This window comes from Muntiacus reevesi, chromosome 20 (assembly GCF_963930625.1).
Source record: "Muntiacus reevesi chromosome 20, mMunRee1.1, whole genome shotgun sequence".
In the NCBI taxonomy this organism is placed as follows: domain Eukaryota; kingdom Metazoa; phylum Chordata; class Mammalia; order Artiodactyla; family Cervidae; genus Muntiacus; species Muntiacus reevesi.
In genome coordinates this window covers 29,058,384-29,073,196 of record NC_089268.1, presented here as the reverse complement: position 1 = coordinate 29,073,196, position 14,813 = coordinate 29,058,384, and the positions used below count along the sequence as shown (strand labels likewise).

The window sequence follows — 14,813 nt, the reverse complement described above, 5'->3', positions numbered from 1 at the left end:
ACATAATAACGCAAGAAAAATAAATTTATAGTCATAAATCTCAAAGCACTAATGAGGTACCACAAGTGAAAGCCAGCAAGAAAACAAAACAAAACAAATAGCAGGATCAGATCCACAAAAAATCCTAAGTATTGTCATAGCTTTATGGTTGTCTACTAATATCCACTCTCCATCTTTGACAATAGAATTCTTAAGTTTTAGCTGAGCACATGTCCACCCAGCAAAGGACTATATTTCCCAGACTCTCTTGCAGCTTACTATAGCTGTGTGACTATATACCATTATATTAGATAATGGTGTATATATATATATATATATATATATATATATATATATATTATGCCTTATTTAACTTATATGCAGAATACATCATGTGAAATGCCAGGCTGGATGAAGTACAAGCTGGGATCAAGATTGCTGGGAGAAATATCAATAACCTCAGATATGCAGATGACACCACCCTTATGGCAGAAAGCGAAGAGGAACTAAAGAGCTCTTGACGAAAGTGAAAGAGGAGAGTGAAGAAGCTGGCTTAAAACTCAACATTCAGAAAACTAAGATCATGGCATCTGGTCCCACCACTTCATGGCAAATAGATGGGGAAACAATGGAAACAGTGACAGACTTTATTTTTGGGGGCTCCAAAATCACTGCAGATGGTGACTGCAGCCATGAAATTAAAAGACACTTGCTCCTTGGAAGAAAAGCTATGACCAACCTAGACAGCATATTAAAAAGCAGAGACCTTACTTTGCCAAAAAAGGTCCATCTAGTCCAAGCTATGGTTTTTCCCATTGTCATGTATGGATGTGAGAGTTGGACTATAAAGAAAGTTGAGCGCCAAAGAACTGATGCTTTTGAACTGTGGTGTTGGAGAAGACTCTTGAGAGTCCCTTGGACAGCAAGGAGATCCCACCAGTCCAACTCCAATACTTTGACCACCTGATATGAAGAACTGGCTCATTTGAAAAAACCCTGATGCTGGGAAAGATTGAAGGCAGGAGGAGAAGGGGACAACAGAGGACGAGATGGTTGGATGGCATCACCAACTTGATGGATATGAGTTTGAGCAAACTCTTGGGTTGGTGATGGACAGGAAGCCTGGTATGCTGCAGTCCATGGGGTCACAAAGCACTGGAGACGACTGAGCGACTGAACTGACGTGCTCCTTGGAAGAAAAGCTATGACAAACGTAGACAGTGTATTAAAAAGCAGAGACATTACTTTGTCAACAAAGGTCAACTGTGTGACTATATTCTTATGGTGTGTAAGCAATAATCTCTTGTGAAGTTAAAAAAAACAAATAAGATAGACTTAACATACTTGATAATATAAGAGTTGGGAGACATAATAAGATGTAATAAGAATGAAAGTGTTCCAAGATCCTTATATTGTTTGAAGGAGCATAAAGATATTAATTACATTTAGACTGATAAGTATGCATGTCTTTTAGGAAAACTCTAAAAGGTGAAATCTGGAATTGAATTCATGACCTCCTCCTCCAAATAATTCTAGAGGGAAGAAGTTTTCTTTCTTAAAGTGCTATTGGCTTTCTGGCCACAGGACAGGATTACTGGGGGTCCAGAAGCCCACCCATCCCTGACTGGCACCTCACACCTCAGCCTCAAAAACCATCCAGGCGTGCATGCAAGCCTTTCCCAGCACACTCTGTCCCTTCTGACTCTCAGACTCAATTATTCCAAGCACCTTCATGTTTCCAGCCACCTCTTGCTTGCCAGCTTCTTTGTAGCAGATCTGACATGTTAAGGATGCCCGTTCACCTATAAATAAATTACCCGAGATGTCGCCTCTTCCATGAAGCTTCTCCTCACTGACAGGGAATGGAGACAGCTGACTTTGATCATGCAGACAGCACTGGAACTCCTATCAACCCCACCCCCTCGCCCTGGCCCCAAGAAGTCTTCCTCATGAACTCCTCAAACCCTTCACTCATTTGCATCTCTTCAGTCATGCTCATTTAGCCAACTGTGTGTCCTTTCTCCCTCTGGATCTGTGTCCACACCCAGCTTGAAGTTCCTAAGGAACCTGGACCATGTATCTCTCTCCCCCAACAGAGTTGAGGTCTCCTGATGGGGTTCCCATGCTATACCCTCCTGGGAGATGCTTCATTAAGGCTGATGAGAAGGAACATTTGAAGGGTCCTGGGGGGGAAAAGCTCCTATGAATTACTCTGAAGACAAACAAGAAGGGAACCCCTATGGTTGAGAATCAAAAGGCGGCCCTTGGGAGTGGGGAGGGAAAGATTGGGAGTTTGGGATTAGCAGATAGAAACTATTCTACATAGGATAGATAAAGAACAAGGTCTTACTGTATACCAAGAAACTATATTAAATCATAGTGAAAAAGAGTATGAAAAAGAATCTATATATCTGTGTAACTGAATCACTTTACAGCAGAAATTAACACAACATTGGAAATCAACTATACTTCAATAAAATTTTTTAAAGGGCGGGCCTACGTCACCCCTTCACCTGCTATGAATATGACAAGTAATTTGTTCCTGCATATTCAACACTCTCTCCCACCCTCATCCCCTATGCCTTAGAGACCCCAAAGATAACTACATTGCCCATGGGTCTCTCTTTCCCTGTTCAGTCATTGTGCATTGTTGAGTGCCTACTGCATACTCAGCAATGTACCATCTGTCTTCTGCCTGTATCCCAGGAACCCAGATCCGTAGTTACTACTCTCTTTGAAGTCTCATATTTTTTTGATTCCGAGATGTGGGGTCCTGCCCCCTCAGCTCAGTCTGTTAGGGTTTCTTTCATGCTAAAAGCAAACACACAGCACCTCGTGACTAGGATACAAAGTCGTGAACTGGAACAGGTTTCTGACCCCATTTTTGCCTCAAGGGTGGGTCCCTTCCACTCTGACGATCTTGATTTCCTTATCTAATCCTACTTCCTGCTCAAACCCAGCCCAATGCCCTGCCTACTGTGATCATATCATTCTCCTTTCTCACCTTCCTCTTGACCCCCAGTCTATTCCTTCCCAGACTCAGTATTGTTTTGTTACTTGCTCATAGTTGGTTGAAAAACAGGTCGATTTCCCAACTCCTCCCCAACCTATTTGAAGCTATAAAGGCCCCTGCAGCTTATCCATGATAAAGAAAGAGGCAACAACATCGTGGGAAGAAAGTTTAAGTAGCCCAGGCATCTCATCTCCCACCACTCAAGCTCAAGATTCTTTCTAAGAACATATACTTAGGAGACCTAAGCTCTTGGAAGCTCCAGCCTTTATCTCTTCACCTTGAACTCTCCTTTCTCAAGATACTGTTCTTTGCCTTCTAGGTCTTGGCCACATCTGGGATCCAAGCACCTTGTTTACCAGCCACGAAGAGGAAGATCAAGATGCAGAAAAGAAACATTCGCTTTAAGTATTGCTTACTGTTGCATCTCCTACTATTACAACATGGTGAGTGCTTATCTTTAAAGGTGGGTGGTCTGTGAACTTTTGAGAGATTATGGGAGATGATGATCACCATTAGGAATAGCTCTGGTTTTCCTCCATAGACTGAGGGTCATTTCACTCTAGTCACTTCAGTCTAATAAGGTATCGCCCAGGAGGCAGTCAAGGACAGTGCTTAGAACCGTGGACTTCGGTGTCCAGTTGTCAGTGTTTGAATCATGGCTCCATCTGTTATCTACGCACTTTAGGTTAGTTAGCTGCTCTGTGCCTCAGTTTATGCATCTATAAAATGGCAATAATCCATGAGATATGGCTAGAGGGCTAAATATTAATAACAAGAAGAATTGACTTATTTAAAAATATCCCTCTTTTATATTCTATAGACTTAATTTTTCTCCTATCCTTAATCCTGATTCCCCAATCAGCCTGTCAGCCTCAGACCAAGGAGAAAAGCATTTAAGAGTCAAAACTAACTCCCACTCTGTTCCACACTTCTGACACTCTATTAAACACTCCTTGGGCCATCTTCTATTGTGCAACTAGGAAGCATGACTTCTAAGAGAATCCTTTAATTTTTATTTTGGCTGTGCCACATGGCTTGCAGGATCTCAGTTCCCCAAACAGGGAATGAACCTGAGCCATTTGGCAGTGAAAGTGCCGAATCCTAACCACTAGACACCAGGGGACTCCCTGAGAATTCATCATTTTGAATCAAAATTAGCCTTCGTAGAATTTTGACGCACCTATTCTGTTCTTCAAAACTTCTCAGATCAAATCCATTTCCTCTTTTACATGTCACCCCTACTCTTGTTTATCTCAGTTTCTTTTTTAAAATTATACCTTATGTATGTATATGTTTTTGGCTGTGCTGGGTCTTCCTTGCTGTGAGCGGGCTTTCTCTAGTTAGCAAATGAGGGCTACTCTCTAGTTGCTGTGCTCAGGATTCTCATTGTGGTAGCTTCTCTTGCTGTGGCTTGAAGGCTCTGGAGTATGCAGGCTTCAGTAGTTGCGGTACATGGGCTTAGTTGTGGTAAGTGGGCTTAGTTGCCCTGTGGCACCTGGAATCTTTCCAGACCTGGGATCGAACCTGTGTGCCTGCATTGGCAGGCACACTCTCAACCACTGGACCACAAGGAAGTCCTCATCTCAGTTTCTTATTTAGTTTTACTCATGATTCTGATCTTAACTCCAATTTGTAGTCCATTGCAGACTTCAGGGGGGAGCGGGGCTTTCCCCAAATAGAGCTAAGTTCTAATCGTATATTATATAGCTCAGTAGGTAAAGCATCTATCTGCAATGCAGGAGACCTGGGTTCAATTCCTGGCTTGGGAAGTTCCCCTGGAGAAGGAAATGGCAACCCACTCCAGTATGCTTGCTGGAGAATCCCATGGACAGAGGAGCCTGGCAGGCTACAGTTCATGGGATCCCAAGAGTCAGACACAACTTAGGCTTTCTTTCTTTCTTTCTAATCTTATGTTAGTTCAAATAAGCCTGAGGAAAAAACACACCTGTGTGGGGTGAGGTGATAGGCACTCAGGTCCAAGTTAGTAGTAAAATTAACCAGAAATGAGATAAATTTTATGTGGGGAGCCTGAGTGTCTTTTTCCTTCAAGGTAGTGAGAGGCAAAAAACATGCACAAACTTAACTCCACCTGAGCCTTCAGGAAGGTGGAAATGCTTCCCTGTACCTGTAGATTTTGATTTGCAGACCTTATTCCTGGGAGATCTTTTATATCTCAGCTACATATAACTTGTTCTTTTCCAATCTTTGCCTTGTGATCAGGAGCTCCTGGAACTTGAATACATATATAATCACCCAGATATCTAGTCCCATCTCAGATTCTGATTCATTTAGTCTGGTGTGGTTTGCCTAGAAATCTTCATTTTTAACAAGCTTCCCAGATAATTCTGATATAGATGGTTTCTGAATAACACTCAGAAATATTTTTCAAGAAAGAAGTTATACCAATTTAAAAATGAATTAGCCAATATATATATTGCACCTGGGTTCTACAATTCCTTTTTAATACTTTGTATCTGTGCTAAATATTGTACAGTAGTTGATGGAATAAGCTCATTCTCAGTGAAATTAGGTCATGTAACCCTGGTTTTAGAGGTGGATGTGGAGGATGACTAGCTTGGTGGTTAAAAATGCAGATTCAATAGCCTGGGTTCAAATTCCTGTTCTACTACTTACCAGCTGTATAAACTTGGGCAAGTGTTGACATTTCTAAGCCTCTGTTTTTTCATCTTAGCTGTTGATAATAATAATATCTATTTCATTGGGCTGTAGTGAAACATTAAATAGAATTATCCAGGTAATGAATTTAACCAGGCATTGAGCAGAAAGTATAAATGCTCAATATATGTCATCATTTATAATTATCATTAGGCATAACCTCCAGTAATACTAGTACAACTGTCAACAATGAATCCAGCCCAACTTCCAGTGAACCCACTACAGCCACCACTGGATCCAGTGCAACCTCCAGTGAGACGAGTATAGCCTCGAACACTGCATCCAGCACCACCCATGGTAGTCCTAGCACAGCCACTAATGCTGGATCCCAAGGGACCTTCAGTGGATCCAGCTCAACCTCCAGTACTGAATCTAGCATGACCTCTGGAGGGTCCAGCACAACTTCTGACACTGGATCCAGTGTGACCTCTGGAGGGGCCAGCACAATCTCTGACACTGGGTACATCGTGACCTCTGGAAGGGCCAGTACAACCTCCAGTACTGGATCCAGTGTGACCTCTGGAGGGTCCAGCACAGCCTCTGACACTGGATCCAGGATGACCTCTGGAGGGGCCAGCACAACTTCCAGTACTGGATCCAGCGTGACCTCTGGAGGGGCCAGCACAACCTCCAGTACTGGATCCAGTGTGACCTCTGGAGGGGCCAGCACAACCTCTGACACTGGGTACAGCGTGACCTCTGGAAGGGCCAGCACAACCTCCAGTACTGGATCCAGCGTGACCTCTGGAGGGTCCAGCACAATCTCCAGTACTGGATCCAGTGTGACCTCTGGAGGGGCCAGCACAACCTCTAGTACTGGATCTAGCATGACCTCTGGAGGGTCCAGCACAACCTCTGACACTGGATCCAGCATGACCTCTGTAGGGGCCAGCACAACCTCCAGTACTGGATCCAGCATGACCTCTGGAAGGGCCAGCACAACCTCCAGTACTGGATCCAGCATGACCTCTGGAGGGGCCAGCACAACCTCCAGTACTGGATCCAGTGTGACCTCTGGAGGGGCCAGCACAGCCTCTGACACTGGATCCAGTGTGACTTCTGGAGGGTCCACCACAACCTCCAGTACTGGATCCAGTGTGACCTCTGGAGGGGCCAGCACAGCCTCTAGTATTGGATCCAGTGTGACTTCTGGAAGGACCAGCACAGCCTCTGACACTGGATCCAGCGTGACCTCTGGAGGGGCCAGCACAACCTCCAGTGCTGGATCCAGTGTGACCTCTGGAGGGGCCAGCACAACCTCTAGTACTGGATCCAGTGTGACCTCTGGAGGGGCCAGCACAACCTCTGACACTGGGTACAGTGTGACCTCTGGAAGGACCAGCACAACCTCCAGTACTGGATCCAGTGTGACCTCTGGAGGGGCCAGCACATCCTCCAAAACTGGATCCAGTGCAATCACAGGAGGCTCTGATACACATTTTCCAACTGGAACACACACAACGTCTAACAAAAGTAACACAAGTGCTGCAACTCCAGTGGAGGAAGTGAAGCCCACTGGGTCCCTGAAGCCATGGGAAATCTTCCTCATCACTCTGGTCTCAGTTGTAGTGGTCGTGGGATTCTTTGTTGGGCTCTTCTTCTGCGTGGTGAGTGCCTAATATGTAGGAAAGTGCCTGGGGGGAAGGAGTAGCAGGAACATAAGGAAATGAAGTGTGAATAGTAGGACCATCAAGTTAGGGGTGAGTAGGGAGGAAAGAAAGATCAGGAGAAAGGTTTTAAAGAGAAACAGAAAGTTAGAAACAGAGGAACCAATCAATGTGCAGAGGAAACGATTGACTTTTGGGGCAGGAGGGCAAAAGAAGAAATAAAGACTATAAAGACTGGTGAAAGAACTACCATGTGAGGGAGATGGCTTAAAGGGGGAGAAGATTCCAGCAAGTATCCCTGGTGAAGGCTTGCTGGGGGTGGGGGACCCAATTCTGAAAGGACTCTGCCTTCTTTTTCTAGAGAAACTCCCTGTCCATGAGAAGTGTCCTTGACACAGCTGTCTACCGCCCCCATGGCCCCAACCTTGGCCGGGGCCCTGGAGGGAATCACGGAACCCATCACAGGCCTAGGTGGAGCCCTGCCAGGCCCTGGAACAGACCCATAACCTCAGGAACCATGGAGATGAGAGAAAGTCACAGTGGATTCTGAGTGGCTGCTGAAGCCATGGAGCCACGTTCCTCAGAGAGAAAGCCAGCCTGGGGGACCAGAGATCTGAGTGTCCTTTCATTCGTCCCCAGGAGCCCCCTCCCAGCTTCATTTGGGTCTCTACCAGGCTTGGGGAAGACACTTCCTCTTTCTCTCTTGCTTTTGCTAGATGTTGGAAAGAGGAGACTCTGTTGGTCTTTAAGCTAAGAAATAAACACATGAAATTAAATCACAGAGAGAACTTGTGTGTGCACATGAGTGGGTATCTGCTGTGCTGAGTTGAATCTCTCGGTTGTATGAGAGAACCCCATGCCGGAATCCACTTGGCATTCAGAATCTCCACGGTAAAATTTGGACACCTCATTCGTATCTGTCCCCTTTTTCTAATCCTTTTTGCCCAAAGCAGGAACCCTATGTCTGCAAGACTCTCCCAGACTGATAGAACTGAATTGGGAGAGATGAGAAAGGAGGGCAGCTGCCAGGATCCTACAGGCTCATGGGATTAGGCCTGCGGTTTGCAGAGATTACATTATAGCACATGCAGAACCCAGAGCATGACAGGCAGTGGTTTCCTGTAGGCAGGGCGGCGTAACTCAAAGTCGCAGTATCCATGCCATTTACACTTGCTCCTGACTTGGATTACTTGTCAGAGTAAAGGTGCTAGTTGATACTTTCACTCTGAGAGTGCTGCCTTTGGAAGCAGAGAGAAAGTGCTTCTTGTTTTTATTGAGGGAAAGAATTCCTGACTTTACCAAGAGGCTCATGACAGGAACACCTGGGGTAAAGCCAAGATTCTCATGAATTCCCCTTCCACAGGGGCTGTACATGCCCCTTTCAAGGTCTAGGATAGAAGGCTACCTGATCCTACAGGTCCTGGAAGACAGAGAAGAGCTGTGTTGAAAAAGGCTAGTGGCTCTGAATCCATGAGGCAGTGACAGGGCTTCCACCTGGGACAGAGCCCTCAGGAAAGAACTAGAAGGTTTTTGGTGGGTTCACCCCAACTCACAGCAGTGGGAACTGCTCTGCCTTCCACCACTCACTGGGTTTCTCAAGTGTCAGTAAACCAGACAGTTGATCTTAATCAATGAGGCCATGATGAGCCATATGCAGGCCCACCACCACCACCACCACCATCCTCTTACCTAAAGGGACCCAGCAACCAGAAGGATAAGCTGAGTTGAACCTCCTAGAAAGTTGCCTCCCACTGGTGTGAACTATGGAAAGTATAATGTGAAAAATGTAAAAACAAATGAGATTGGAGAATTATTTTAAAGTAGTCCATTTAAATAATTTAAAATTACAAAACATGCATTTTCACATTTAGATTGTAATAGACAAATTTAAGGAAGTTGGCTGAGAATAAAATTAATTATCTGGAAGATCAAGTGGGAAAAGTAGCTCAATTAGACATAAGAAATCAGAGATGAAAATCACCCAGAAAATAGAAGATACTTCGAGGATTGATTCAGGAGGACTAACACATGAGTAGTAAAGTTCAAAACAGAGAAAAAAGGAAGAGATAGACCAGAGGGAGTAAAAGAACAAGAGGGAAGAAAGAATTTAGTCTGCAATTAGAAAGGGCTTATTAATGACTGTAAATATACTAAACCCCTCAGTTCAGTTCAGTTCATTCACTCAGTCATTTCCGACTCTTTGCTAACCCATGGACTGCAGCCCACCAGGCTTCCCTGTCCATCACCAACTTCCGGAGTTTACTCAAACTCATGTCCATTGAGTTGGTGATGCCAGCCAACCATCTCATCCTCTGTTGTCCCCTTCTCCTCCCACCTTCAATCTTTCCCATCATCAGGGTCTTTTCAAATAAGTCAGTTCTTTGCATCAGGTGGGCAAAGCATTTCTCATGATGTACTCTGCATATAAGTTAAATAAGCAGGGTGACAATATACAGCCTTGATGTACTCCTTTCCCAATTTGGAACCAGTCATTTGTTCCATGTGTGGTTCTAACTGTTGCTTGTTGACTTGCATACAGATTTCTCGGGAGGCAGGTCATGTGGTCTAGTAGTCCCATCTCTTTAAGAATTTTCCACAGTTTGTGGTGATCCACATAGTCAAAGGCTTTGGCATAGTCAGTAAAGCAGAAGCAGATATTTTTGTGGAACTCTCTTGCTTTTTTGATGATCCAACAGATGTTGGCAATTTGATCTCTGGTTCCTCTGCCTTTTCTAAACCCAGCTTGAACATCTGGAAGTTCACCGTTCACACACTGTTGAAGCCTGGCTTGGAGAATTTTGAGCATTATTTTGCTAGTGTGTGAGATGAGTACAATTGTACAGTAGTTTGAACATTCTTTGTCATTGTCTTTCTTTGGGATTGGAATGAAAACTGACCTTTTCCAGTCCTGTGGCCACCACTGAGTTTTCCAAATTTGTTGTCATATTGAGTGCAGCACTTTAACAGCATCATTTTTAGGATTTGCAATAGCTCAACTGGAATTCCATCACCTCCACTAGCTTTGTTCACAGTGATGCTTCCTTTGCAAACCTCTTTAATATATCTATTTTAAACAGATGAACTATACATGATATAAATTATATCTCAATAAAGCTGTAAAAATGTCACCCAGCAGGCATAACTTGTGACTAAAAATTTTGATTTCCAAAGATAAACAGCAATAGGCACTTCAAGATAGAGGGAAATGAAAAGTGAGAGCACCATAGTGAGTAACTCAGCTTGTGGTTAAATCACATAGTTACGCTATGAACATCTCATTATTCCCAGCAACTGGAGTGTGTATGTAGGGTTAAGAAGCATCATGACTCAGCTTTCATCGTGGGATCCACTTACATGAATGAAACACACTTGAACCTGACAAAACCCCAGCTCACCCAGCAGGTTTGACCCATGCAGAGGTCTAGGCAGTGGATGGGATTAAGCACTTTTGCACTGCTGGCCTAGCACAATGATCTTTAAATGGAGTTTGTGCATACTCTTGGAGGTATATGAAGGCTTCTAAAGAGTGTTATGCAGGAGTGGGGTGCCTTAACAGGTGGGAATCATCTTCCCAATTTTCAGCTTCCATATAGGTTTTTTTTGCCTGTGGTCAAAACATTAGCTAGTTATACTTTTCTAGTTCCCCTTCTACAGCCACCCACCCTTTACCTTCCAGCCCATATATTATTATGGTGCATTTCCCTGGGATGCAGAAAATTCCAGGGTGCAGACTTCCCTGGTGGTCCAGTGGTTAAGAATCTGCCTGCCAATGCAAGGGATGCAGGTTGAATTCCTGGCTGGTGAACTAAGATGCCACATGTCGCAGAGCAACTAAGCCCAGGTGCCACAAGAAAAGATTCTACACGATGAGATGAAGATTCCATGTGTTGCAAGTAAGACCCGACACAGCTAAATAAATAAACATATTTTTGAAAAGTCTATAAATGATAAATGAGGGAGAAAAGAGAACACTCCTACACTGTTGGTGGGAATGTAAATTGGTACAGCCATAATGGAAAACAGTATGGAGGTTCCTTAAAAAACTGAAAAGAGAGTTACCATATGACCCTGCAATCCCACTCCTGGGCATATATCCAGAGAAAATTCTGATTCAAAATGATACATGAACCCCAATGTTTGTAGCAACACTATTTACAATAGCCAAGACATGGAAGAAAACTTCCATAAAAGACATGGAAGATATCCACTGACAGATAAATGGATAAAGAAGTTGTGGTATATATATACAATGGACTATTGCTCAGTCATAAAAAAAAATAATGAAATATGCCATTTGTAGCAACATGGATGGATCTAGAGATTATCATATTCAGTGAAGTCAGTCAGACAGAAAAACACAAATATCATATGATAGCACTTATATGGCTTCCCAGGTGGCTCAGTGGTAAAGAATTTGCCTGCCAATGCTGGAGACCCAGGTTTGATCTCTGGATTGGGAAGATTCCCTGGTTTGGGGCTTCCCTGGTAGCACAGTCAGTAAAATATCTACCTGCAATGCAGGAGACCCAGGCTTTATCCCTGGATTGAAAAGATCCCCTGGAGAAGGAAATAACAAGCCACTTCAGTATTCTTGCCTGGGATATTCCACGGGGAGAGGAGACTGGTGGGCTGCAGTCCATGGGGTTGCAAGAGCTGGACACAACAGAGAGACTAAACCACCATCACCAAGAGTCAGGTACCAGACAACTAAAGACCACCCCTACTGCCCAAGCCTGATGAAATTATTCATACTAGCCAATCCTAAATATATAGAACCTAAAAAAATGACACAAATGAACTTATTTACCAAACAGAAATAGACTCACAGACTACGGTTACCAAAAAGACAGTCAGGGGGAGGGAGACATATTAGAAGTTTGAGATTAACATATGCACAGTACTATAAATAAAAAAAGTAAACAACAAAGGACCTCCTGTATAACACAGGGAACTATATTCAATATCTGTAATAATAATAATATAGTATAATCTATAATGGAAAAGAATCTGAAAAAGAATATGTATAATATATAATATATATATTACTGAATCAACTTGCTGTACACTTGAAACTAACACATTGTAAATTAGCTATAGTTCAATTTAAAAAAATCCTCAAGGTAGGAAAAACTTGGAAAAGGATAAACCATTCATTTTTATACCTCTGACTTTTTAATCTAGATCTTCTACAATACATTTGCTGCGCTTTGCTTTGCTTACTTTTGTTAATTTCAAGTTCGGTTTCAGTAAAATGAATACCTGAAAAAAAAAGTGAGAGTTTGTGATTTTAGTCAACCAACCAGGTGGATTGTGAAATGTGAGAGGATCATTGTCTTAAAATATTCACATCTTTCTCTTTTAGAGGGATACTCTTCTGCCTCTGAGAAACACTTATTATAGCCATGATTTTGGCCTGGGTCCACTGTTCTGCAGCCTCGACAATAAACTGAGTCATGGAAGGGCCTGTGGCCTTGGCCATGAAGAAAGCTACAATGTGGCCCATGAATTGAGTCACAGTCATGAAGGTGATTATGAAAATGAGTCATCAAGGTTTCTACTGAAGAGGCCATGATGAAAACCACAGGCTTGGGGTCATGAACGTAACCATGGAAAAGACACACCAGTGACAGCCACAGAGCAGATCTTAGTGGAGTCATTGAAGAGGGCATGGCCATAGATGCTGGGGAGTGGGAGACATTTTAAGGGAAGAAATCTTGATGGAGAAGAGGATCATGGAGGTGAAGACAAAGATTTACCATAATGAGGGAGTGAGTCATGATGGAAGACCAGAATGCTTCCAGGAAATAGCCATAGGTTATAGCCTGTGTCAATGACAAGAATAAGCAAAGCCTTCCCATGTCTGACAACCAAAGTTACAGTGTTGGAGCAGAGTGTTGTTTGAGAAGAGACTCATAGCTTCATCAGGCTTAGCAATGATGTCAAGTATGTTCCCAGGGCTCTCCTCATAACTTAGAATTCTAGGATCAACGAAGTTGCTTGACTGGGTATTGGGATGGGCACAGTAACAACTCTTATGGTCACTGTTTCCCCATCTTTCCTCCATTCAGTTCATTTCAGTGCCCTCCAGAGCTTGACTTTGTCTTTAAGAAGAGTCTTCCTCCCTTCTTGTGTCTCCTCCAGACGTTGTGTGATGAAGAAGAAAATTACTAGCCACTCTAAGAAATATACATACTCTAAGAAATAAAAGTTTATTAATGCATGTTATATCCAGATGAAATGGTCACCTTTTAACGTTGTTTTGCTATCATTTTGCTTCTGAGTGACGTCTATGATTTTTTTTTTAAATATACCATCATTGGGTCCTCACAGCAATCCCATGAAGTTCAAATTATAATCCCTATTAAGTAGATGAGAAAAATGTCACTCAGAAAAACAGCTAAGGTGCGGAGCCTTGGGCGGGCAGAGGCCGGGCGGCCCAGGCACTGCCTCGGGACTCGGGACTCAGGGCGCAACCGAGCGGCTGCAGGGGTGGGGCGGGCTAGACGAATAACAGGGGACCGGGCGCCGCGGGTTCGAGGCCGGGCCGAGGCAGGGAGGCCGCGCCACCCCGGGCAGCTGCCCGGAGGCGAGTTTGCTCCGCAGCTGAAATAAGGCTGGAGCCGGCGGGGGCCCTCAGAACCCTCTGGCAACCGGGGCCCGGAGTCTTCGGGGAGCAGCTGCTTCCTGGGACGCCCTCCTGGACGTCCCCCCCGAAGGGTCAGGGCCCCCGGCAGAAGGTGCCTCAGGGAGACTCCCGGCGGGGCCCTGCAAGCCGCGGGAGACCACCCCCGGGCCGCGAGCAGGGAGAAAGGGGCTCAGTGGAGACGCGGGCCGGGAACCGAAGGAGCCGGAGCGCGGCGGCGCGGGGCCGGGCCTCCCGCGAGCCGGACTGGGCAGCGCCTTGGCTGGAGACGGGCTCTGGGACCCTCTTGTGCGGGGGCCTCGGTGACCTGCCCCGCGGGGAGCACGGCTACGGAGTGGTCTAGGGGACCTTCCCCCAGAGAGGCCGGCCGGGACGAGGAGATGAACGGCTTTAGCACCGAGAAGAACTGCCGCGAAAGGTCCCCAGCCGCCCCCGCCGCCGCCCCGGGCTACGGCCTGAGCTGCCTCCTCATCGAGGAGGGCAACGCCTCCTTCAGGGAGAGTCCAGAAGAGCATCTCACAGAAGAAACAAGCTGGACATCGACCAGAGCGTAAGGCACCTGTATATTTGCGATTTCCACAAGAATTTCATCCAGGGTGTATGAATAAAAGGCAGAGGAAGACAAGTGACGATGGCAGAGATTCTCCTGAGCACGACACAGACATTCCTGAGGCTGATCTGTTCCAGCTGCAGGTGAACACTCTCTGACGTTATAAACGACACTTTGCAGACCCGATCAGGCTTCAGAAAGGCCCAGTTAGTAGAAACTGTCAGCCAACACTTCAGGAACATACCTGTGAATGAAAAGGAGACCCTCACTTTCTTCATCTACATGGTGAAGAGTAACAAGAGTAGACTGGACCAGAAGTCAGAGGGTGGCAAGCAGCTTGAGTGA

At 44.9% G+C, this 14,813-nt stretch overlaps 1 protein-coding gene and 1 pseudogene across 1 annotated transcript in view; both read left to right on the top strand.

Annotated features, from left to right (window-relative positions):
• The window catches only part of MUC21 (mucin 21, cell surface associated), a 41,345-nt gene extending 27,084 nt beyond the window's left edge, over nt 1-14,261 (top strand). The window contains exons 9-11 of the mRNA XM_065912149.1: nt 5,844-7,275; nt 7,637-7,814; nt 13,879-14,261. Of these exons, the coding sequence (XP_065768221.1) occupies nt 5,844-7,275; nt 7,637-7,814; nt 13,879-14,261 (1,993 nt within the window). The remainder of the gene's footprint in view (nt 1-5,843; nt 7,276-7,636; nt 7,815-13,878) is intronic.
• Nucleotides 14,262-14,298: 37 nt separating this feature from the next.
• LOC136151035 (histone deacetylase complex subunit SAP30L-like) lies at nt 14,299-14,813 on the top strand (annotated as a pseudogene).